General features: G+C 39.0%; 1 protein-coding gene across 3 annotated transcripts in view; it reads right to left on the minus strand.

Annotated features, from left to right (window-relative positions):
- The window catches only part of NALCN (sodium leak channel, non-selective), a 314747-nt gene that overhangs the window by 164394 nt on the left and 124448 nt on the right, over window positions 1-25905 (minus strand). For all 3 annotated transcript variants that reach the window (XM_070800447.1, XM_070800448.1, XM_070800446.1), the window contains 2 exons: window positions 19978-20109; window positions 2730-2897 (listed from right to left, as the gene is read on the minus strand). In XM_070800447.1, coding sequence (XP_070656548.1) covers window positions 2730-2897; window positions 19978-20109 — 300 coding nt within the window. The remainder of the gene's footprint in view (window positions 1-2729; window positions 2898-19977; window positions 20110-25905) is intronic.

Below are 25905 nucleotides of genomic sequence, written 5' to 3' on the forward strand. Positions count from 1 at the left end.
GTATCTAAACTTCTTGAGAGACTTATCTCTTAGGCACAAAATAAACGAGGCAGTGTCTAATGATCTCATTAGAAAAATATAAACTTGGCCATGGACACAGAGAGATGAATGAAAATCACTCAACTACTAACAAAAAATTAAACTATTACAAATTATATAGGCATTAACATTGTTAACTTTGGGAAGCTCCTGGCGGTCCACTGGTTAGGACTCTGTGCACTCACTGTTGTGGGCCTCGCTAGTTGGGGAACTAAGATCCCACAAGCTGCATGGTATGGCCAGAAAAAAAATGCAAACTTCACTGACCAGGCATTATGTGACCATATCTATAGCTATATGTCTGTATATATATACAATGATTAGAGCCATGCATACCGATTTTAGATATTTTGTGTAAAATAGACTAGAGGAAAAGAACCTAGAGATGGTGACTATTAACGATTTGTAATAATTTGGGTTATTTCTTTCCAGCCATTTTTTCATTTATAGGTATTCTATAAACATATATAAACTACATACGTTATTTATAGGCTGGATTTGTAGCTATACCTGTTATATACTTTTATACTGTTTTCATGTAAATAAAACAATCATATCTTTAAGTTACTATGTGAGCTCAGTCGCTTTAGTCGTGTCCGACTCTTTGTGACCCCATGGACTGTAGCCCACCAGGCTCCTCTGTCAATGGGATTCTCCAGGCAAGAATACTGGAGTGGGTTGCCATGCTCTTTTCCAAGGGATCTTCCTGACTGAGGGATAGAACCCACGTCTCTTATGTCTCCTGCATTGGAAGGTGGGTTCTTCACCACTGTTCATCATAATCATTTTTATGGTCAAATTTCCATATGACTTACCAAGCTATTCCTCACATTTATCACTTAAACAGTTCCCATTTTTTCTCTCATCAATAATCCTAGACTAAATATCTTTGTTTGCAAAACTTTGACCTATGTGTAACTTTTCAATGAAAAATTATCTGAAAGAAATGCTAACAATTTTAAAGCAAGCCCTGAATATATTTTATCTGGTATCCTTGCTGAAAGAGGCATCAATGTCTTTCTTAATTTGGTTAATTTAATAGGTTTATAAAAAAGATATGTTGTAGCTTTAACTATGAGGCATATTTTCTGCAATTATGTACAATGATTCTCTAACATTAGGTACTAAATGTGCATGTTGATTCTGTGAATCTAGACAGCAGTGCCCAAGAGCATATAATGACATATGCTTGGAAAGCATATTTTGTATCAAGAGTTTTAAATGTGTATGTCTCCTGCCCCAGCCATCTCACTTATGATAACCAAGCCTGAGGATATAACCCAACAAGTGACAAGGGATTTTCGTTCTAAGATGTTGACAGTACTGAAAGCTCGAACCATGATGCCCTCTGTGAGTTCAATATGCTTGGCTGTGATTGCTGGAGACTCAGCTTTTTATGTGTGTTTGTGGGGTATGTTTTTCATTTTTGTGAACTGTATTTTCATGTCCTTTCTTCTAGGTACCAGAAGTATTCAGTTTCAGATTGCAATCTGGCAGTTGAAGTTAATATTGCTCTGAATATGACAGCTTCAGCACCAATAAATAAGTTCGTCAGTGAAGTTGGAATGTATTTTCTTTCATCTAAGGAATTAGAATCTTCTTTCGCTGCGTAGTTTTTAAAAATTCTACTGCCATTTAATTCTCCAAGTCTTTAAAATATCTATTAAGAAAACAATGCAACTTCTGACATTTACATGACAAATTATATAAATAACCAAATTTCGACTCAGAAAATGACTATGAGATTTTTAAAATTAGGATATCCCATATACATATATTTTGACCAAGTATTTAAAATATCACTCAGCACATGGCTATTGCTAACAAAGAACATAACATTAATACTCACTTTTGTTTACTTAACGATTATAAAGTAATATGATTCAATATAATGCACTTAAAACAATAGATACCCAGTTATTACAAAGTAAAAATTACAGATATTATAATTTAATCACCACAAAGAAATTTATAGGCATTTTTAAATAATAAAGTATGACTATATTCTGTAAAGGTAAGTTTAATTTTTTATTGTTTCAATTTTAAGTACTTTTGAGCAAACAAATTTAGGCTTATTAAGAAGGGAGATCTACTCTTGGAATTAAAGTCATATATAAAGTCATATATCAATTTCAAAATTTAATATGAATGCTCAGATTATAATACCCATGTGAATATAAAATATGTATGTCTATTGTGCTGTGCTAACTTTTTGTGAACTGTATGAAAAACACCTCCATTTATTACTATAAATTTTTTGGAGTTTATAAACAGTAATTTTTTATCTTTTGCCATGCCATGAGACATGTAGGATCTTAGTTTCCTGACCAGGGATTGAACCTGTGCTCCCTGCAGTGGAAGTACAGAGTCCTAATCACTAGTCTGCAGGGAAGTCCATTATATCTGATTTACTTCATTTATTTTTGGTTATACCAGCACACGTGAGCTCTTAGTTCCCTGACCAGGAATTAAACCAGCGTCTCCTGTATTGGAAGCTCGAGTGTTAATCTCTGGGCCACCAAGGAAGTCCCTACGATTTATGAATGTGCTATTTTTGGTATTTAAGATGTCACTGAGCCCATCTCAAGTTTGTAGTTAGAAAGGTTGTTGCAATATCTAGTTGTTAGAATGCATGTATGTTCTCTGGAAAGAAAACAATTCTAAAGAAAAACAGGCATTATGTGTATTACCTGAAAGTATGTGAACTGGGAATGATAAAGGTCTGGATATGCATGAAGAGTGGTTCCAATTACGAGTAGCAGCTCGAATTTGTGGAGAGATGAGCTAATATATCCAGTGAATCCCAAACACCATATCTTCAGAAGTGCTTCCAAATCAAAAAGTACTGTAAAAGCCACCTAGAGGAAAAAAGAGTGAAATTAAAATCAACCCACAATTTATTTCAAAATATGTCATGTGTTTGTTAGTGCATGAATTTTCACCACTAGCATAAAAAAGAGAAGATATGTTATATAAAAATATAGAATGAAATTTTACTAAAAAGATGGTTTTAAAACACACCAACTAGAACATCACAGACCAAATGTATCTTCAGTGATCAGAGAAGCATGGAAAAATATTAACTGTTTCTGAGAGGTATTATTTCATTAATTTTCTCTAAATTTTCAAGACCTGTACTTAGAGTACTTCTTTTTTTTTCCCCCCAGAAAAAACTCGTTGACCAGGCGACATGAGGTATCTTATAAATTTGCTGCTGCTGCTGCTGCGTCGCTTTAGACGTGTCTGACTCTGTGCGACCCCATAGACGGCAGCCCACCAGGCTTCCCGTCCCTGGGGTTCTCCAGGCAAGAACACTGGAGTAGGTTGCCATTTCCTTCTCCAATGCATGAAAGTGAAAAGTGAAAGTGAAGTCGCTCAGTCGTGTCCGACCCTCAGCGACCCCATGGACTGCAGCCTACCAGGCTCCTCCGCCCATGGGGTTTTCTAGGCAAAAGTACTGGAGCAGGGTGCCATATTTGGTGCCCCTTTAAATCAACTTCTGGTGGACATTTCCCAGACCTGAAAGTAAAGTGATTCTGAACTTTAATCCCACATGGGCAGGCACGTGCTGTCTGATTTTCAGTAAAGTGTACTCTTTTTCTATTCTTCTGGAGTCAGGATCATGACTCACGATTTCCTTTTGAGGGAGGGACAGTTTCCTTCTCTCACAGAGGTAAAGACCTCATGTGTCCTGATGCTATACAGCCCCGCCTCCTGTCCAGGTTACAGCTCTTTGTAAGGCACCTTCTAGGTGATAAGAACATGCAAACACCCTCAGGGCAGCTACTGGCCCTGGTGCCCCCTGGGAGTTCTGCATTCGCGTCAAAACACTTTCTGGACTTTGAGACTGTTCCTCTAATTTTTGCATGCTCTGCTAAGCATTTTAAATGTTTTACTATTCTAGGTGTCACTCTTAATAATTTCATAGATGATTTTCAGCCACTTCTGGGGACCATGTTCTATGTGGTTCCCAGAATCAATAAGCTATTTATTTTGTGTTTAAACATGATCATATTTTCTATGTTTAAAAAAAAAAATCTTGAACCTTCTTTGCCCCAGTCTGTAATCAACCACTTCTGTAAGGGCATATTTTCTATGATTTTTGATAGGAAAATTCAGCCTTCTTACATTTAGCGTGCCAAAGTTATACCTAGGCTTATGTTTTTAGTTCATTGTGTGTCATTGATGTTTATCTTTTAACTTTTTCTTGTCTTTTCTGGCTTGGGCAAATCGTTGTTAATGTCTTTTTTCTTCCTTCTTTATTTAGACTATATTTTTCTAATCTCCCGGCTTAAGGCTCAACTGTCATGTATTAATCTATACCTTTTTATTATTGCATCCAAATTAAATAATTGCAAACTCCTCTCCTGCTCACTCTTCCCTCACACCCTTACCAACCTATAAACTGCATAGTATCATCCATCTTTCACCCCCACTCCTAGTGATACCACACCTCTTCCTAAATTTTGCTTTTTCTGAGATCATCCACCAAAGTTTTTTTTTTTTTTTTTGGCCACAATGCGTGGCTTACATGACCTTAATTGTACAACCAGGGATTGAACTGTGCCCTCTGCAGTGGAAGCTCGCAGTCTTAACCACTGGACTGCCAGGAAAGTCCCAATGCTAGCTTCTTGAATAGTAATTATTGCTTTTTTATCAAGCCCCAGGTGGAGCCAGTGGTAAAGAACATGCCTGTCAATATAGGAGATGCAGGAGACATGGATTCGATCAGTGGGTCGGGACCCTGGAGGAGGGCATGGCAACCCACTCCAGTATTTTGCCTGGAGAATCCCATGGACAGAGGAGCCTCGCAGGCTACAGTCCATGGAATTGCAAAGAGTGGGACAGAAACGCCTCAGTTTAGGAACATTTTCTTCTCTCATTTATTATTACTTTTCCGTTCCCTTTGTCCTTCAGGGACTCCTATTATTCCAAAATCAAGTTTAGACTCTTGATTTTCCCTCTTGATTTCTACCATTTCTTTATTTTTACCCACTTGTTCTCTCATATAATTAGCTCTCATCAATGACCATGCCCTTTTCAGCTCATTTTTTTGAAAATGTTAGTCAAAGTTCAGAAGGTCTGTTTTTTGCCTTAATTAACTATCTTTATTTATTTTTTTTAGTTAATAGTTTTTTTAGTTATTTTAATAGTTAATATTAATTAACTATATTTATTAACTATACTGGGTGGAGTGGGGGGGACCCTCTTCTCTGGCCCATCCATTCTACCAGATTGGGAAATTTCTGTACATATTCATCTTGGATTTCAAGTTCCATCTTCAGTTTCTGAGTCCCTTTGTGTGTGAATATTTTTCTTTGCTTGCTCACTGCTGTATGTTTTGTTTATTTGTCTTTAATGCTCTCAACAGTGGTGAGATTATTTTTGGTGATAAATGACCTAAAACCCTACGGCCACTTGGCTGGGCAGCAGGGGGAAGGCAAAAGGAGAAGGGGGCCGCCAAGGATGAGATGGTTGGATAACATCACCTACTCAATGGACATGAACTTGAGCACACTCTGGGAGACAGTGAAGGACAGAGAAGCCTGGTGTGCTGCAGTCCATGGGGGTCGCAGAATTGGACATAACTTAGTGACTGAACAACAAGAAGAGGAAGGAAGAAACTGCTTTGTGTCAGGATTCCATCCCAGGCAGGTGGAATCCATTCCTGGGAGTAATTCAGCTCTTCGGGAGATTCTTTGCCTGGATCTCAGAGATCAACAGGATTCTTCTGGGTCTCCCAGGACCACAGTTTCTCTGCAGGGTCGGCCTCAGGTGCCCAGAGGACCCAGATCCTGGCCACAAGTCCCAACAAGAGGCAATTAATCTCCAGCCCTGGCTTCTCAGCCGGGGCCCTGCAGCACAGGAGGAAGTCCAGCAGCTGTCCCCCTTCCCCAGGCATCTTGGCAGAGTCTTGGAGAAATTGAAACTCCATGGGTCCATCTGAAGGCTTCCCTGCAGCCTGGCTCGGCAGCTGTATTACCAGAGGCAGCAGCGGCCAGTACCCAGGGTCCACCTCTCCCTCACCTGTATTTTCAGACTTTCATTCCAAGGGAAGGAATGTAATTCATATCAAAGTGGCCTTTTCTTTTTTCTTTTTTTAAATCAGGGAACTACCAATAAATGCCGGAAATACATTCGAATAGATTGCCTAATTACATATAAATATAATTAATCACTTTACTAACTTTACATTTGCTATCAAAAGACAGATGGAACAATCTGTTTAAATGATCATAATTTATAATAAATATGCAGTTGGATCCTTGTGCATTATTATTCGCCTGGTGGGAAAACCATGTGCTTTTCAAAGCCACTAAAAGGCACTAAAAATGATTTAGCAAAGTATTATGTGACTATGTATAAACACCGATATTCCTACTGATTTTCCTACTAGAATTCCTGATTCCAATTCTCCTGGGAGGAAATGCCTTGGTTACATTGTCTGTGATGTTAACACGCACATGCTAACATGAACATTGTTAACATTGTCTGTGAATTGTTACAGGCCAACATTTCATTCTCCAAGAAATAGTATTAGTCCCAAAGTCCTAAAATTTCATGGAACAATATGATACATAAAAATATGTCTAACTTACTCATCAGTTCAGTTCAGTTGCTCAGCTGTGTCCAACTCTTTTCGACCCCATGAATTGCAGCAGGCCAGGCCTCACTATCCATCACCAACTCCCAGAGTTCACTCAAACTCATGTCCAGTGAGTCAGTGATGCCAACCAGCCATCTCATCCTCTGTCATCCCCTTCTCCTGCCCCCAATCCCTCCCAGCATTAGTCTTTTCCAATGAGTCAACTCTTCACATGAGGTGGCCAAAGTACTGGAGTTTCAGTTTAGCATCAGTCCTTCCAAAGAACACCCAGGACTGATCTCCTTTAGAATGGACTGGTCAGATGTCCTTGCAGTCCAAGGGACTCTCAAGAGTCTTCTCCAACACCACAGTTTAAAAGCATCAATTCTTTGGCACTCAGCTTTCTTCACCACATCAATTCTTCAGCGCTCAGCTTTCTTCACAGTCCAACTCTCACATCCATACATGACTACTGGAAAAACCATAGCCTTGACTAGACGGACCTTTGTTGGCAAAGTAATGTCTCTCTGCTTTTGAATATGCTATCTAGGTTGGTCATAACTTTCCTTCCAAGGAGTAAGCTCTTTTAATTTCATGGCTGCAATCACCATCTGCAGTGATTTTGGAGCCCAAAAAATAAAGTCTGACACTGTTTCCACTGTTTTCCCATCTATTTCCCATGAAGTGATAGGGCCAGATGCCATGATGTTAGTTTTCTGAATATTGAGCTTTAAGTCAACTTTTCCACTCTCAGCAAATTTGGAAAACTCAGCAGTGGCCAAAGGGCTGGAAAAGGTCAGTTTTCATTCCAATCCCAAAGAAAGGCAATGCCAAAGAATGCTCAAACTACTGCACAATTGTACTCATCTCACACGCTAGTAAAGTAATGCCAAAATTCTCCAAGCTAGGCTTCAGAAATACGTGAACTTACTCATAATTATGGGTTATTCTGGCAAAGGGGAGAACTATGTCAGGAATTACAAAAGGGATTTAGGGAAATTAAGTTGCCAGTGTCGGTTAGAGGGTTTAGCACAGGATTTCAATTCAGCAGAAGGTAACGGTTTGGAACAATCAGGGCAGAAGCAGTGAGGAGGCAATTTTAGTAAGCTCCTTTCAATGGATGGCTCTAGCCTGAGTCAATGAACTTAACATTGAAGGTTGCTGGACAGCATGGAACTTACCAGTCACAGTGCTGGCCATACAAAAGGAAGGAGGCTGGCAAGTTATCTGCAGAATCCAGTTATACAGAAGTGCTCCCCCAAAGCATCATCTAAGCATGTGCCCAGTTTAGAGGTTTACTGCAAATCTTTTTTGTTTTTAATTTATTGGAGTACAGTCGATTTACACTGTTGTGTTAGTTTCAGGTATACAGCAAAGGGAGTCAGTTTTACATATACATGTATCCATTCTTTTTAGATTCTTTTCCCATACAGCTCATTACAGAGTATCGAGTACAGTTCCCTGTGCTATACAGTAGGTCCTTATTAGCTATCTATTTTATATATAGTAGTGTGCATATGTCAGTCTCAGTCTCCCAGTTTTTTTGTGTGTGTGTGTGCCGTGCCATGCAGCACGTGGGATCTCAGTTTTGCGACCAAGGATTGAATCCACGCCCTCTGCCATGGAAGTGTGGCGTCTTAACCACTGGACTGCCAGGGAAGTTCCCAATCTCCCAATTCATCCCTCCTTCACTTCCCCCTTGGCAACCATAAATTTGTTTTCTACATCTGTGATTCCATTTCTGTTTTGCACATATGCTCACTGTACCATTTTTTAGATTCCATGTATAAGTGATATCGTATGACATTTGTCTTTCTCTGACTCACTTCACTCAGTATGACACTCTCCAGGTCCTCTGCAAATTCTTAGCTGTCAGCATTGCAACCTTTGGGAGTCTCCTTTTCATTACCCCTAGTCTAGGAGCACCCATGACCTTCGCCCCTAACTCAGCAGGCCCCACCCTGAGAAGGTCACAGTAGGACCTTTCCTCTGTCTCGAATCCTCAGAGGACATTATACCATCAGTGGGTGCTTAAAGTTGAAACTTGTCTTTTTAAGAGGGAAGGCAAGATTTGCGAGAGGATACTAAAACTTTTCCTACACATTGTTGCCACGTTACTTGAAGAAACTTGAAAACAACACATGAAAACATCAAAATATTCTTTCTTCTTACAATTTTTCCTAAATCAGGGATTTGCAATCTTTTTTTAACCACCCCCAAGCCTTTTTAAGATATTTTGTTTCTAATCACTACATCATATGGAATTTTTATTAGCATATATATATATATATGTTATAAATATAAACATATCTAACTCTGCTTTATATATGGGAAGAGTAGGGTTTTTTTTGCCTCTCCAAGTTTTTACCCCCTTAGGGGTTTTTCCCAACCCCTCTTGAGAATTTATGCTATACAGATAAATCAGGTTTGATATTACCATAGCAGAGTTTAACTAACATTTTCAGGAATGCAGGTTTTATGAGTTTTTAAAATACCACATTTTATTATTTATTTTCCAAATTTTCATCTTATACTAATAAATATGCTATCTAATATCTACTATAACAAGCCCTCTTGTCCTCAAGGAAATTATCAATAATGGAATGCAAATTTAATTAAAATTAAATAAAATGAAATAAATTTAATTAAACAAATAAAAGTGACAGGAGTTACTGTTCTAAGAAACATTATTATACTTGTTCTTACGATGACAACACATAACTTGTGAAAAGATTTTTTTTTTTATAATGAAGAATACAAGAAATTAGTTTAAAATGCTTGTTTTCTAAAAGAACTTGTAATTGGATTTCTGAGGCTGGCAGGTAAGACAACAAGTTGATGGCCAAGTTTCTGAAGCTCAGGAGAAAAATAACTGAATGGAAAATGACATGCTTAATATAAATGGAATAATGGAAACTGTTCTGTCCTTTTAACTCCATGAATAATGTATGAACATTGATCAGTGACAAATTATAAATGAGCTGATTGTGATACACAGGTCTGAGAAGATAAAAGAGCAGAAATACTGCCCATATGTGCAAAGATATTTGAAATATATTATCCAAGATTTGTGTGCAAACTCTATTTCATAATTTCAGAGAAACATGACGGATATTCATTAGAAAATGTATGCACATTTATCACAAAAGAAGACTCTAGCATAAAACTCACAAGAAACACAATATAGGCACCTCTATTCTCCTAAATGAAATTCAAGTTAAATAACGCTCAAATAAATGATGACCCACATCATTTCTGAGGTGTCGGTAAATCACCTACTCTTAGTATATGGCGTACCTTCAATTCTCTAGACAGTTAAAGAGCAGACTTTGGAGATGGATCATTGAATAGTCAAAAATGTCATTATTGTATTATTTTTCGCCTAACAAGATACTGCTCAAATCTTTTAGAAACACATGAAGAAGCTATAGTCAAAAGAAACTTATTTAATTAAAGTTTCCCAGAAGATGAAATTAAATCCAATGATAATATGAAAGACTGCTGGTAGAATAAGATGAGTTATTTTCATAATTCAGTCATTTCTTATGATTAATGAGCTGAAACATGGGTGTCAGATTCTGTTGGAACTAAAATAAATGGCTCTTTCACGTAATTTCATTTTTAACAAATATCTTAAAGCCAAATGTCTTCAGAGGAACATAGAAACCACTTTGCTAGAAAAGATAACTTTCTATAAGATGGCAAAAAGAGTCCATGTTGATGAAAGGCCTTCTGCTTCAAAACACAGAACAATCAGAGAAAAATTGGAAACCGAAGAGACACCTTGGAGTTCAAAATGAGGTAAACCTGTCCCTTGACCAGAAATGAAACAGGGGCATGCTCTTAGAGCTTCACTGTTCTCGCTCGCTCTCAGCAATTGACAAGTTTCTTAAAAGAGGGACTAAGTTAAAATTTTTAATCTGTGCATAAGACTGCTGATAAACTTCTGTTAAATGTACAATCTGCTGGATATACAGATATATTTACATATTTTTATATAATGAAAAGTAAAAGTCTTAGTCACTCAATTGTGTCCAACTCTTCGAGATCCCATCAACCATAGCCCATCAGGCTCCTCTGTCCCTGGAATTCTGCAGGCAAGAATACTGGAGTCGGTTGCCATTTCATTCTCCAGGAGATCTTCCTGATTCAGGGACTGAACTTGGGTCTCCTGCACTGCAGGCAGATTCCTTACCAACTGAGCCTCCAGGCAAAAGCATTGTTTAAGTACTGTTCAAGTTTTATTATTTATTAATAAAGGTTAATAAATATAAATTATATTATTAAAGTGTATTAATAAATTTAATAAATACAAATATATTTATACATTGTAAAATATAACTATGTTCATTATGTTAATGTATAATAATGTGATTTTATGTATAACAGTAATGATAATAGATTATTTTAGATCAAAATGAAAAATGAAAACTTCCAAAAGAAAGTAAATCTTTACATTGTTATGTTTATGCAGAGCCTCAAAAACAAAGAAAAGTTTTCCCTGTTTCTCAACTAATTCTAAATTTAGGTTAATTAAACCAAAATAACTAAACAAGGCCCCAGCCTTTCAACAGAAGCTAAGCAACTGAATTTATGCTTAAAGACTGTTTTCTAGACTGCAAGTTGACTCTTAATGATTTATTTTGGATTTTCAAAATAATTTATTCTGGAATATGTGGGAACTCAAGAAATTACTTTTCTGAAAGCTCATGGCCTCTGGTGATCTATTTTAAAAATAAACTTTATAAAATATTACATAATGCCATTTCCTTAAATACTGTATCATTATAGTCCATAAACTTGAATTGCTATTGTTATAGCCATTTTGAGGATTAACAGACATAATAAATTCCTTTAAAGCACTTGGCAACATAATGCAACTTCTAAAAAAAAAAATAGCAGCTCTTATGTTGTTAGTCTTACTATATTTGAATTCAACACAAAGGGATGTTTGTTGACATGCTCTGTGTCTCTAGAGGCTTCCCTGGTGGATCAGATGGTGTTTCTATAGCTTAAACCAAGATCAAGCTCATTGCTTATTTTTGTAAAGAAAGTTTTGCTGGCACACAAGCACTCTGAGGCCACATTTCCTTCAGCATAACAACAGCAGAGTTGAGTAGCTGAAGCAGAGGACACATGGTCTGAAAAATCTGAAATATTTACTGTCTGGCTCTGCAAGAAAAAAGTCTGTTGACTCTTGGCTTAAGCCCAAACCACCTTTATCAATTTTTTTCAAAAGAGAATATTTTATAAAAAAAAAGCCAGTGTGATTAAAATGACTTATCCACATTCATTTGAAACTCGCCACTTTGACTTGTGTAGAAGTTTCTGATACAAAGAAAAGAGATAATGTGATTGGAATAAAGATGAAGCACACTTTGGGAAACTCAGGTACACCTCATCAGTGAAGAGACGTGGAACGAATTCGGAATGTTTCAGTAGTTCAAGAATAAAGCGAAACCTGTTGTTTTTTAAGTGAACCAAATCTCTACTATGTTGTTGATGAAAATCAAATTTACTTTCAGTGGTTTTGGAAGTGGGCAACAATTAATAGAAAGATAGCATGTGCCATATTTTACCATGCAATCCCACCTGATGCAAAGAGCCGACTCACTGGGAAAGACCCTGCCTGATGCTGGAACAGACGGAAGTCAGGAGGAGAAGAAGATGACAGAGGATGAGATGGTTGAATGGCGTCACTGACTCAATGGACATGAGTTTGAGTAAACTCTGGGAGATGGTGAAAACAGGGAAGCCTGGTGTGCTGCAGTCATGGGGTTGCAAAGAGTCAGACACAACTTACTGACTGAACAACAACCTCTCTTGTTGATTTTTTAAATTAAAAAAATAGTACTATTGGAATTTCTTGGGGGCACAGTGGTTAAGAATCCGTTTACCAATGCAGAGGACACAGGTTTGATCCCTGGTCTGGGAAGATCCCACATGCCTCGGGGCAACCAAGCTAGTGTGTCACAACTTCTGAGCTGCAACTACTGAAGCCTGTGTGCCTAGAGCCTGTTCTCTGCAACTAGAGAAGCCTCTGCAATGGGAAGACCCACCTCGCTGCAACTAGAGAAAGCCTGCACCGAGCAACGAACACCCAGTGCAGCCAAAATAAATAAAAAAATAAATTTATTAAAAAAAATAGTACTATATACAAAAAAGAACAGCAAGGATTTTTCATCTACCATTGGATGCTACCTATACCCTTAAATAGTATCAGTGAACTCTACACTACTAGAACATTTGAAGTTTTGTTGGAATTTCTTATAGTATGATCATCTACTGGGTCATGTGTAGTGGATTTGAGGTGGATAAACCTAGAATCTGTCAAACAGAGTGAAGTAAGTCAGAGATAAGTCAGAAAGAGAAAAACAAATTTCATATATTAAGAAGAATAACAGGCAAGTTTGACCTCAAAGTACAAAATGAAGGAGGGCAAATACTAACAGAGTTTTGCCAAGAGAACGCACTGGCCATAGGAAACACCCTCTTCCAAGAGCACAAGAGAAGACTCTACACGTGGACATCACCACATAGTCAATACTGAAATCAGATTGACTATATTCTTTGCAGCCAAAGATGGATAAGCTCTATACGGTCAGCAAAAACAAGATGGGGAGCTGACTGTGGCTCAGATCATGAAGTTATTGCAAATCAAATAAATTGAAGAAAGTAGGGAAAAACACTAGAACATTCAGGTATGACCTAAATCAAATCCCTTATGATTACACAGTGGAAGAGACAAATAGATTCGAGGGATTAGATTTGATTGACAGAGTGCCTGAAGAACTATGGATCGAGGTTCGTGACATTGTACAGGAGACAGGGATCAAGACCATCCCTAGGGAAAAGAAATGCAAAAAGACAAAATGGTTGTCTGAGGAGGCCTTAAAATGGCTGAGAAAAGAAGAGAAGCTAAAGGCAAGGAGAAAAGGAAAGATATACCCATTTGAATGCAGAGTTCCAAAGAATAGCAAGGGGAGATAAGAAAGCCTTCCTCAGGGATCAATGTAAAGAAATAGATGAAAACAATAGAATGGGAAAGACTAGAGATCTCTTCAAGAAAACTAGAGATACCAAGGAAACATTTCATGCAAAGATGGGCACAATAAAGGACAGAAATGGTATGGACCTAACAGAAGCAGAAGATATTAAGAAGAGGTGGCAAGAATACACAGAAGAACTATACAAAAAAGATCTTCATGACCCAGATAACCACGATGGTGTGATCACTCAGCTACTGTCAGATATCCTAGAGTCCGAAGTCAAGTGGGCCTTAGGAAGCATCACTATGAACAAAGCTGGTGGAGGTGACAGAATTCCAGCTAAGCTATTTCAAGTCCTAAAGGATGATGCTGTTAAAGTGATGCACTCAATTTGCCAGTAAATTGGGAAAACTCAGCAGTGGCCACGGGACTGGAAAAGGTCAGTTTTCATTTCAATCCCAAAGAAAGGCAATGCCAAAGAATGTTCAAACTACCTCACAATACCATTCATCTCACACTAGCAAAGTAATGCTCAAAATTCTCCAAGTGAGGCTTCAACAGTACATGAACCAAGGACTTCCAGATGGAGGTCAAGCTGGATTTAGAAAAGGTAGAGGAAGCAGAGATCAAATTGCCAACGTCTGTTGAATCTGAAAAAGCAAGGGAGTTCCAGAAAAACATTTACTTCTGCTTTATTGACTATGCCAAAGCCTTTGACTGTGTGGATCACAACAAACTGAAAAATTCTTAAAGATATGGAAATACCAGACCACCTTACCTCCCTCCTGAGAAATCTGTATGCAGGTCAGGAAGCAAGTTAGAACTGGACATGGAATAATGGTGACTGGTTCCAAATTGGGAAAGGAGTACGTCAAGGCTGCATATTGTCACCCTGGTTATTTAACTTCTATGCAGAGTACATTATGAGAAACACTGGGCTGGATGAAGCACAAGATGGAATCAAGATTGCTGGGAGAAATATCAATAACCTCAGACATGCACATGACACCACCCTTATGGCAGAAAGTGAAGAACTAAAGAGCCTCTTGATGAAAGTGAAAGAGGAAAGTGAAAAAGCTGGTTTAAAATTCAACGTTCAAAAAATGAAAATCATGGCTTCCAGTTGCATCTCTTCATGGCAAATAGATGGGAAAACAATGGAAACAGTGACAGATTTAATTTTCTTGGGCTCCAAAATCACTGCAGATGGTGACTGCAGCCATGAAATTAAAAGTCACTTGCTCTTTAGAAGAAATGTTATGACCAACCTAGACAACATATTAAGAAGCAGAGACATTACTTTGCTGACAAAGGTCCATCTAGTCAAAGCTATGGTTTTTCTAGTAGTCATGTATGGATTTAAGAGTTGGACCATAAAGAAGGCTGAGTGCCGAAGAATTGATGCTTTTGAACTGTGGTGTTGGAGAAGACTCTTGAGAGTCCCTTGGACTGCAAGGAGATCAAACCAGTCAATTCTAAAGGAAATCAGCCCTGAATATTCATTGCAAGGACTGATATTGAAGCTGAACCTCTAATACTTTGGCCACCTGATGTGAAGAACAGACTTTGGAACATTGGAAAAGACCCTGATGCTGGGAAAGATTGAAGGCAGGAGGAGAAGCGGACAACAGAGGATGAGATGGTTGGATGGCATGATGGACATGAGTTTGAGTAAGCTCTGGGAGTTGGTGATGGACAGGGAGGCCTGGCCTGGTACTTTCCATGGGATTGCAAAGAGTCAGACACAACTGACTGAGTGACTGAACTGAACTGATACATATAGAATCTAGAAAAACAGTACTGATGAATCTATTTTCAGGGCAGGAATAGAGAAGCAGACATAGAAAACAGACTTGTGGACACAGCAGGGGTAGGACAGGTTGGGATGATTTGAGAGAGTAGCATTGAAATATACACTTATCAGTGTAAGATAGATAGCTGGTGTCAAGCTTCTGTATGGCAAGGGAGCTCAGCTGGTGCTCTGTGATGACCTAGAGGGGCGGGATGGAGGAGCAGAAGGGAGGCTCAAGAGGGAGGGGACATATGTGTATTGATAGCTGGTTCATGCTGTTGTATAGCAGAAACTAACACAGCATTGTAAAGCAATTATCCCCCCTCTGCTTTTAATAACGATCCATACTTTCTGTGCTGGATTTGCAGCAAAATTATATCCATTTTTCAGGTGTTCGGTTGGACATAATTTCTTTGTGAGCCTATGTCATTGATTCTGCATAGCATAAAAACTTGTTACTATTTACTGTCTATATTTCTTGCTTAACTGTAAGCTCCATACACCACAATTCTAAATGGCTCAGTGGTAAAGAAGCAGCCTGCCAAGCAAGAGATTAGGTTCAATCCTTGATCCAGGAAGATCCCCTAGAGAAGGAAATGGCAACCCACTACAGTATTCTTGCCTGGGAAACCCCAAGGACAGAGGAGCCTGGCTGGCTACAGTCCATGAGGTCGAAAAGAGTCAGACATGACTTAGCAACTGAACAACAACAAAAAAATTTCCATATATGACACATATATTAGGCAATGTCACGTCACAGAGACTATTTCAGAGAAAGTTTAATACTAATGATATTTTCTTACAGGAAACACATCTCCACCAAGGGAGGAATTCGTAAGTGACTCCTTAAAAGTTCCGCATACCCACATAGAAGTTTGTATTCAATAGCTGTATACCATCAATTCTTTTTCTGAAAAATTGATGTGTGGGTGGATTGACTTTTTGTTAACCAAATCCATTTTTAAATGCACTGGGAGAATTCCAGATATAGAAGAGAACCCAACTCTGAGGCAAATTGATTTTGTATGTGGAAAGTGCTTTTGTAATAAAAATAATCACATTGTGATGCTTCTGCTTTTTAAGTTTTATTTTTCATATTGGATTTCTCCAAGTGTAGCACAGCTAGATATGTATTCCTCACTTACATGATGAATGGGTTTCTAAAGAGTTATCCGTCAATCAATTTTTCCATAAATACAGAACCCCTGAATTCTAAGGTCTATTATAGACATAATTCTTCACAATAAAAAAGACAGGGGTCTCTGGAAATCATTAAGAAATATTTAGGCAACAAATGTTAACAAGATTATCCCAGCAGTAAGATGTGCTACTACAAAACTCTAGTATGGGCTGAAGGAAGCAAGATTTGTTATTTTAATCACTTCAGTTCAGTTCAGTCACTCAGTCGTGTCTGACTCTTTGTAACCCCATGAATCGCAGCACAGCAGGCCTCCCTGCCCATCATAAACTCCTGGGGTTCACTCAAACTCATGTCCATCGAGTCGGTGATGCCATCCAGCCATCTCATCCTCTGTCATCCCCTTCTCCTCCTGCCCTCCATCCCTCCCAGCATCAGGCTCTTTTCCAATGAGTCAACTATATAAGGTGGCCAAAGTATTGGAGTTTCAGCTTTAGCATCAGTCCTTCCAATGAACACCCAGGACTGATCTCCTTTAGAAAGGACTGGCTGGATCTACTTGAAGTCCAAGGGACTCTAAGAATCTTCTCCAACACCACAGTTCAAAAGCATCAATTCTTTAGCACTCAGCTTTCTTCACGGCATCAATTCTTCAGCGCTCAGCTTTCTTCACAGTCCAACTCTCACATCCATACGTGACTACTGGAAAAACCATAGCCTTGACTAGATGGACCTTTGTTGGCAAAGTAATGTCTCTGCTTTTGAATATGCTATCTAGGTCGGACATAACTTTCCTTCCAAGGAGTAAGCATCTTTTCATTTCATGGCTGCAGTCACCATCTGCAGTGATTTTGGAGCCCCCCAAAATAAAGTCTGACACTGTTTCCACTGTTTCCCCATCTATTTCCCATGAAATGATGGGACTGGATGCCATGATCTTTGTTTTCTGAATGTTGAGCTTTAAGCCAACTTTTTCACTCTCCTCCTTCACTTTCACCAAGAGGCTTTTTAGTTCTCTTCACTTTCTGCCATAAGGGTGCTGTCATCTGCATATCTGAGGTTATTGGTATTTCTCCTGGTAATCTTGATTCCAGCTTGTGTTTCTTCCAGCCCAGCATTTCTCATGATGTACTCTGCATAGAAGTTAAATAAGTAAGGGGACGATATACAGCCTTGAGGTACTCCTTTTCCTATTTGGAACCAGTCTGTTGTTCCATGTCCAGTTCTAACTATTGCTTCCTGACCTGCCTCAAGAGGCAGATTAGGTGGTATGGTATTCCCATCTCTTTCAGAATTTTCCACAGTTTATTGTGATCCACACAGTCAAAGGCTTTGGCATAGTCAATAAGCAGAAATAGATGTTTTTCCAGAACTCTCTTGCTTTTTCCATGATCCAGTGGATGTTGGCAATTTGATCTCTGGTTCCTCTGCCTTTTCTAAAACCAGCTTGAACATCTGGAAGTTCATGGTTCATGTATTGCTGAAGCCTGGCTTGGAGAATTTTGAGCATTACTTTACTAGAGTGTGAGATGAGTGCAATTGTGTGGTAGTTTGAGCATTCTTTGGCATTGCCTTTCTTTGGGATTGGAATGAAAACTGACCTTTTCCAGTCCTGTGGCCACTGCTGAGTTTTCCAAATTTGCTGGCATATTGAGTGCAGCACTTTCACAGCATCATTTTTCAGGATTTGAAATAGCTCCACTGGAATTCCATCACCTCCACTAGCTTTGTTCATAGTGATGCTTTCTAAGGCCCACTTGACTTCACATTTCAGGATGTCTGGCTCTAGGTGAGTGATCACACCATCGTGATTATCTGGGTCATGAAGATCTTTTTTGTACAGTTCTTCTGTGTATTCTTGCCACCTGTTCTTAATGTCTTCTGCTTCTGTTAGGTCCATACCATTTCTGTCCTTTATCGAGTCCATCTTTGCATGAAATGTTCCCTTGGTATCTCTAGTTTTCTTGAAGAGATCTCTAGTCTTTCCTATTCTGTTGTTTTCCTCTATTTCTTTGCATTGATCGCTGAAGAAGGCTTTCTTATCTCTCCTTGCTCTTCTTTGGAACTGTGCATTCAGATGCTTATATCTTTCCTTTTCTCCTTTGCTTTTCACTTCTTTTCTTTTCACAGCTATTTGTAAGGCCTCCCAGAGAGCCATTTTGCTTTTTGCATTTGTTTCCCACGGTGATGGTCTTGATCCCTGTCTCCTGTACAATGTCACGAACCTCAGTCCATAGTTCATCAGGCACTCTATCTATCAGGTCTATGCCCTTAAATCTATTTCTCACTTCCACTGTATAATCATAAGGGATTTGATTTAGGTCATACCTGAATGGTCTAGTGGTTTTCCCCACTTTCTTCAATTTAAGTCTGAATTTGGCAATAAGGAGTTCATGATCTGAGCCACAGTCAGCTCCTGGTCTTGTTTTTGTTGACTGTATAGAGCTTCTCCATCTTTGGCTGCAAAGAATATAATCAGTCTGATTTCGGTGTTGACCATCTGGTGATGTCCATGTATAGAGTCTTCTCTTGTGTTGTTGGAAGAGGGTGTTTGCTATGACCAGTGCGTTCTCTTGGCAAAACTCTATTAGCCTTTGCCCTGCTTCATTCCGTATTCCAAGGCCAAATTTGCCTGTTACTTCAGGTGTTTCTTGACTTCCTACTTTTGCATTCCAGTCCCCTATAATGAAAAGGACATCTTTTTTGGGTGTTAGTTCTAAAACCTACCTATTTCTGACTACATCTTTAGCGCAGGCTGTCACACCTCAGATTTTTAGAAAAGAAATCTATTTTCCTCCAATCTCGTCCTTGGTACTATTGAGCTGAGTTCATCTATGATATTCTGAGTCTGTGCTTGCCTACACTTTGGAGGAAACAGACACACAATATGACAATGGAGAGAAAACACAGAGGTGGGAATAGAAACACCTATAGATGGCCAGGGTAACAGCCGGGCCAAGTGTTGCCTTGGCAATGTGACTCGCGCATGTGACACACAACGTGGGGAAGATCACTCAGGCCTAGGGGCCAGGAAACAAATCAGGCAACACGGGACCAAGGGAAACACCTCGCAAGTAGACAGTGAATCAGCTCTGTGCATGCTCAGTCGCTTCAGTCGAGTCTGAGTCTTTGCAACCCCATGGACTGTAGCTCGCCAGACTCCTCTGTCCATGGGATTCTCCAGGCAAGAATACAGGAGTGGGTTTCCATGCCCTCCTCCAGGAGATCTTCCCGACCCAGGGATCAAACCTGCATCTCCTGCACTGCAAGCAGATTCTATACCCACTGAGCTATCAGGGAAGCCCTGAATCAGCTTTGGTTGAAGTCAAATGATGACTGAGCTGAAATGAACTTTCACGTTTCTAAAAGCTGCTGCCATGAGCCAAGGTTCTTGGGTGCTTTGAAAATTGACCTGTGCCCATGAGCTGCTTACCTCTGCCAGGTAGAACTCATCATACTGTCTCTTGAAGCTTTCTCCTTTGTGATAGTTGCTGGCGGCCACGATCACGTCCACGGTCACCATGCTCAGGATGAACATGTGGAAGACGGACGACCGCATCATTTGCTGAGGAGGCAAAACGGAAGAACTCTTAATAAAGAGACAGACCCACGATTCAACATACCTATGTGCTCAGACTTTGCTGGATCTGCAACATCTTTGTTATATGCTACTGTGAACAGTCTTTCTTTTTAAGAAAATTTTATTTTATTGACGCAAAGTTGATTTACAGTGTTGTGTAAATTTCAGCTGTCCAGCAAAGTGATTCAGTTACACATATTCACAATATACACAGTCCTTTTTCAGATTCTTTTCCATTGCAGTTTATCATGGGATATTGAGTATTAGTTCCCTGTGCCATATAGGAATACCTTGCTGTTTATCCACTCTATATATAATAGTTTGCGTGTGCTTAACCCAAACCTCCAATACCTCTCTCTCCCAGAACCTCCCTCTGCTTGGCAAACACATGCCCAGAACAACTTTTCTAAGATAACTTGATGATTGTCACTACATATTGTGAGAAAAGCAATCTTTTATCTGCAGGCAGCTAAAAAGTACCTGGGGAGATAGTTTCACAGACTTTTGGTTAAAAGCTGAAAATACATTTCACTGAACTTGTGTATAACCTATATCTTAATTTTCACTGGCCAGTTAGGAAGCTCTTATCCTTACTGCTGACTGTATAGAGAAATTATTTTTGGAAAGCTGATACCACATAACAAGTAGCACTTTATTCTACCAAGAGAAAAAGCTACTGTTGATGAAAGCATTTTAGAGATAAACCGCAGAACTGGAAAAGCAGAAGAAACCTAAGATATATTTATTTTTTAATGTATTGCTTCTGTGGATTATTCATTTCTTTAAATTACTATTTTTAACAATTTATTTTCTATGTTTTAAACCACTTTATTAAAGTATGGTTGATATTTAAAAATGTGGTTCATATTGAACATGTATAACTCAATGAGATTGGAGATAAATATACACCCATGAAAGTATGACCATCAAAGCCATATACATATCCATCACCTCCCAAAGCTTCCTCTTGCCTTCTCTATTAATATTATTATTACTACTTGTGGTAAGAACACAACATAAGATCTATCCTCCTAGTAAATTTTAAATATACAGTAGAGTACATAGCTACAGGTACTATGCCATAGACGTTCATAATTTACTTACCTCATATAACCAGAACTTTATACTCTCTGCATAAATGTTATTGAAAATTATACTACAATTAATAATAGCTGATGTCTATATTTATAATTATTATGTGCTCAAAGCCATCGTAAGTGCTTTACATAAATGAAGTCATTTAATGTCCTAACAGTTCTAGGAAGTTATGCTAATTTTATAGAGAAGGAAACTGAGGCTCAGAGAAGTTAAGTAACTTTCTCACTGTCACACACATACTGAAGACGAAACCACAGTTTGGATCCATATCTGGTCCAAGCCTGCTGCCTACCTTGAGGTAAAATAATTAGGTATTTGAAAAATAATGGCTATTATTATATTAGCTATCATGTTTTGAATACTGTAAGTATGTTATTTCTTTCACTTCTTTCATCTCCACCATAACCTTACATAGTGGGATATATTACCCACTTCTTCCACAGAGTTCAGACAGGTTAAGTCACTTGTCCAAGGTCACACAGCAAGTACACAGCAGCGCCAGACTCTGAACCCACGTCTGCTTAAAGTCCATTTTAGGAGCTCCTGCCCACTGTGGGGCAGGAAATACATAAAAGGAAGGGGTAGAAGCTGAAGACCCTGGGCAGCAGAAGGAGCAGAGGGAAGCTGACCACACAACGAATCACTGAGTCACACCCCTTGGCACCAACTGCCCGGGGTACAAAGCCACAATGAGCCCAGTTTCGGGGCTTAACTGGTTCTTATAGACACATGTGGACACCACCTGATCTTGACCTGAGAGTTCTTCAGTCTTTGCAACTGAAAGAACCTAACGAAAGCAGAACCCAAGAAGGGGAAAAGGGAGAAAAGGATACCTCTGAGCCTGCCATCAGCTTTCTGCATCCAGATGGGTGCCTTCTTGTGGGTTCATGATCCTGCAGTCAGCATGGGCTCTGAGCCAAAGTGCGTGGACCTGAAACTCTACCACGCACAAGCTCTGTGGCCCTGAGCAAGGTTCTTCAACCTCTCTGTGCCTCAGTTTTCCCATCGGGAAAATGGAAACAAGTATCGGCTACTCCAAAAGTTGTTATCATAAACGTATAAATATCTGTCAGCTCTCACACCGGCGCTTGCATATTATAAATGTTCTATTAAGACGTGCAGTTAAAAAAAAAATGTGACCGAGGTATTGTTCTGTTCAGCAATGAAAAATAAATTGCCCAAGGTCAAAAAATTAATTACACTGTATATTTGACTGAGTCCAGAACCAAGTGAGATAAATAAAAGCGATAAAGTCTAATAATGTGAGAGATGTCACAGCCACTGGAAAAGCAGGTATTTAGTGAGGTTGTGTGTCACCATGGCTACTGATGGGTTCTTACATCCATTTATTTGCCCTTGACTTTATTTCATGGATAATGCAAAATCAAATTCCAGGGCTGTCAGTCAACATATTTAAATGCACGTCAACTTGCTTGCAGGAACTACTGACCTTCATAACATTGATAAGCATATCAGCTGGCAAGTTTCTATCCTCATTAGAATTTTTATTTAGTCTTTCTTGCATTGAGAGAGTTAAAATTCCCTAACCATTATTCCTTTTCTAGACTTTTTTCAAGGTAACGTTCTATTAAAAACATTTCAACTGCTTTCCACTTCATCTGCATGACAGAAAAGCCACAACTTTCTCTTTCTATTTTCCTTAGCTGTGGATTTATGTCTTAAGTAAACTGTTATTACCGAAAGGTCTAAACAAAGCTTTTAGCCATGGCTGTCAAAAAACTTTTAAATTGGTTTTGTAACTGTCACTGCTTCACTATGGTGCTGTCGTTATAATTAGGTTGTTTTTTGTCTGAATGTCTACGTTTCCCTGTTGGAACAGAGTCATTAAAATAATCACTTACAAAGGATTTTGATACGCTATAATCACCATCGTTCAGCTGACTTCTTCCACAGTAATAACTTTCAAATATTAAATAAGAATTAAGGTGATCAGTATGTATGGTAGCCAAATTTAAATAATAAAACCAGGAACTCTAGCTTCAAAGGTAGAGCTAGTTTACATGGGCCACTTCAACTCGGTCCAACTCAACCAACGTCTGAACGTGGCTATGGGCTTCCTCAATGTAGAATGGCTGGCAACATTGCACTTAGACTCACACTTACATCTATAGGACAGTCCAAATGTATATCCGTCAATTTTTCACTTTGTTATAAAAATTTTAACGTAAAGGAAAATGTTAAAGTTGTCAGTGCCACAAAATATCATTTAACTTGGGATTTCACAGTTGTATGATTTAGTATGGATGCAGGATATATAGATGGATAGATATAAACATACACATACATATGGATGTATATATGTATGTGTGTATATATATTTATATATGTGTGTGTGCGTATATATATATTTATATATGTGTGTGTGTAGGAAATGACAACCCACAACAGAAGCGACTTAGCATGCATGCATATATATTCATGCTCAGTTGCTCAGTAGTGTCCAACTCTTTGCAATCCCTTGGACTGTAGTCTGCCAGGCTTCTCTGTCCATGAGATTCTCTAGGCAAGAATAGTGGAGTGGGTTGCCAGGCCCTCCTCCAGGGAATCTTTCCGACCCAGGACTGAACCTGCATCTCTTACCTCTCTTGCATTGGCAGGCAGGTTCTCTACCACTAGCACCACCTGGAAAGTACATATATATATATATATATACACACATATATACATATATACATACACACACACATATATATATATACATATATATAAACATATATATAAAATCTCTCTCTCTATATATATAGAGAGAGACATGCTTAATATAAGACTCTTCAGATCCTACATACACATCCTATTTTTTAAAATTCCCTTCAACTGCGATGTCATTTTGACTTATATTTTTAAAACATCAGAAAAGTTTTGCATCTATTTTGAGTCTGGCTTTGATCCAAGAACTTCTGATTTCGTATGTGACAGTTGGAATTACCAAAATATGAAGAAGAGACTATAACAGAATCATCCCCAAGGCAGCAATGTCAGGAATTCTCAGAAGCCTTGCTACTCAAAGTGTGGTCCCTGGACCAGCAGCTTCCTGGGAGTGTATTATAAATGCAGTGTCTCAGGCCCCATCCCAGATCTACTGAATCAGAATCTGCATCTTTAGCCATGATTACTGTAGATCCTAAAGTTTGAGAAGGTCTGTCGCAGAGGATACTCCTTGAGTTGCAGATGAAAACCTGGGTGACCTATACAATTTTTTACAAATTCACAATTTCATGATTCTTAAAAGTAATCATCCAATAAAATATATAGCAAATGCTGACTATAATATTGTGATCTCATTAATATTAATATATTACCTCATCACAAAAATGTATGCCTACTTCCCTTATCCCCTTCAATTCTAAGATCCAAATCAACCAAACCAGTTTGGCTTCATGAAGACAAAAGTGTGAGCCATGTTTTCAGCCATTGGAGAGGATTATGAAGAGTCAGACACGCTTAGTGACTAAACCACCACAGGAGAGAAGGAAATGGTAACCCGCTGGAAAATCCCATGGACAGAGGAGCCTGGCAGCCTACAGTCCATGGGGTCACAAAGAATCAGACACAGCGGAGAACTGCCACTTTTACTTTCATGAAGGCACCAGCACAGACTTACTGTAGGAATGCAGGTGGCTTCTGGAATCTGGAAAAGGCAAAGCAATAGTTGTTGTTTTTTCCCCCCTAAAATTTTTATAAGTACTAAGCCTTGTTCATACCCTGATCTTAGCCTAGGGAGACCATTTTGGACTTCAGACCTATAGAACCATAAATAATAAATCTATGTTGTTTGAATATCACTAAGTTTGTGGAAATTTGTCACAGTAAGAACTAGGAAACTAAACCAAGCCCTGTTTGTGATTCTGACACACACTGGCTCAAATCACCTCCTACGAAATAGGACTGCGGGCATCTGCCCGTTGCTCCAAAATTCTACCTGATCGAAGGATTTCACCCAAGGCCACTTGCCAGTCAAGGCCTCTGCAAAATGTATTACTGCAAATATAAACTCACGATGCCAAGCAAGTCTTTCATCCTGCTTTGTTTCAGGATGTGGAATGAGACGCTGGCTCTGAAACAATGACACTGAGTCCAGCCTCATCCAGAAGAGGGAAGGTCGCTTTTCTTCATATTAGTTGAGTCCTACCGTGAAGGGAATGCTTTCAAATACAGAAGTCTATGCCAAACCTGGCGAGGGATCCTCTCTTAATTCAAACTGATGCCGACAAAACGGATTCTCAAAATAAGAGCTCATATTTGAGGGCTTGGTTTGTGCCAAGCCTCATTCCAAGCGTAACACGTGCTGGGGTGAAAATTTCATTTAATCCTCAACAACTCTGTGAAAAATGGTGCATTTGCTATTCCCTCATCTATGGAGAAACAGGTAAGGATGCGTCCATTTCCAAGTTCACAGAATCAGAAACTAGTCCCAGATGAGTCCACAGCCAACGCTCTCCTGGCCCCTATCAGGCAGTCAACACGCAGCGGACTCTGATTCACACATTAAAGAAGCGTGAGAAGTCACTCCCGTGACTAGTGTTCGTGATTTAATAGAGGACTTCAGCTTGTGAATCCTGTATCTGAAAGCCGAAGGAAAGCTATTCCCCACTGGAGGGTCTAAGATCTCCATGAAGGAAAAGAATATCAAGTTTGAAGACAGTCTGAGCTGAGTTCAAATCT

This window comes from Bos indicus, chromosome 12 (assembly GCF_029378745.1).
Source record: "Bos indicus isolate NIAB-ARS_2022 breed Sahiwal x Tharparkar chromosome 12, NIAB-ARS_B.indTharparkar_mat_pri_1.0, whole genome shotgun sequence".
NCBI classification, from domain to species: Eukaryota; Metazoa; Chordata; class Mammalia; order Artiodactyla; family Bovidae; genus Bos; species Bos indicus.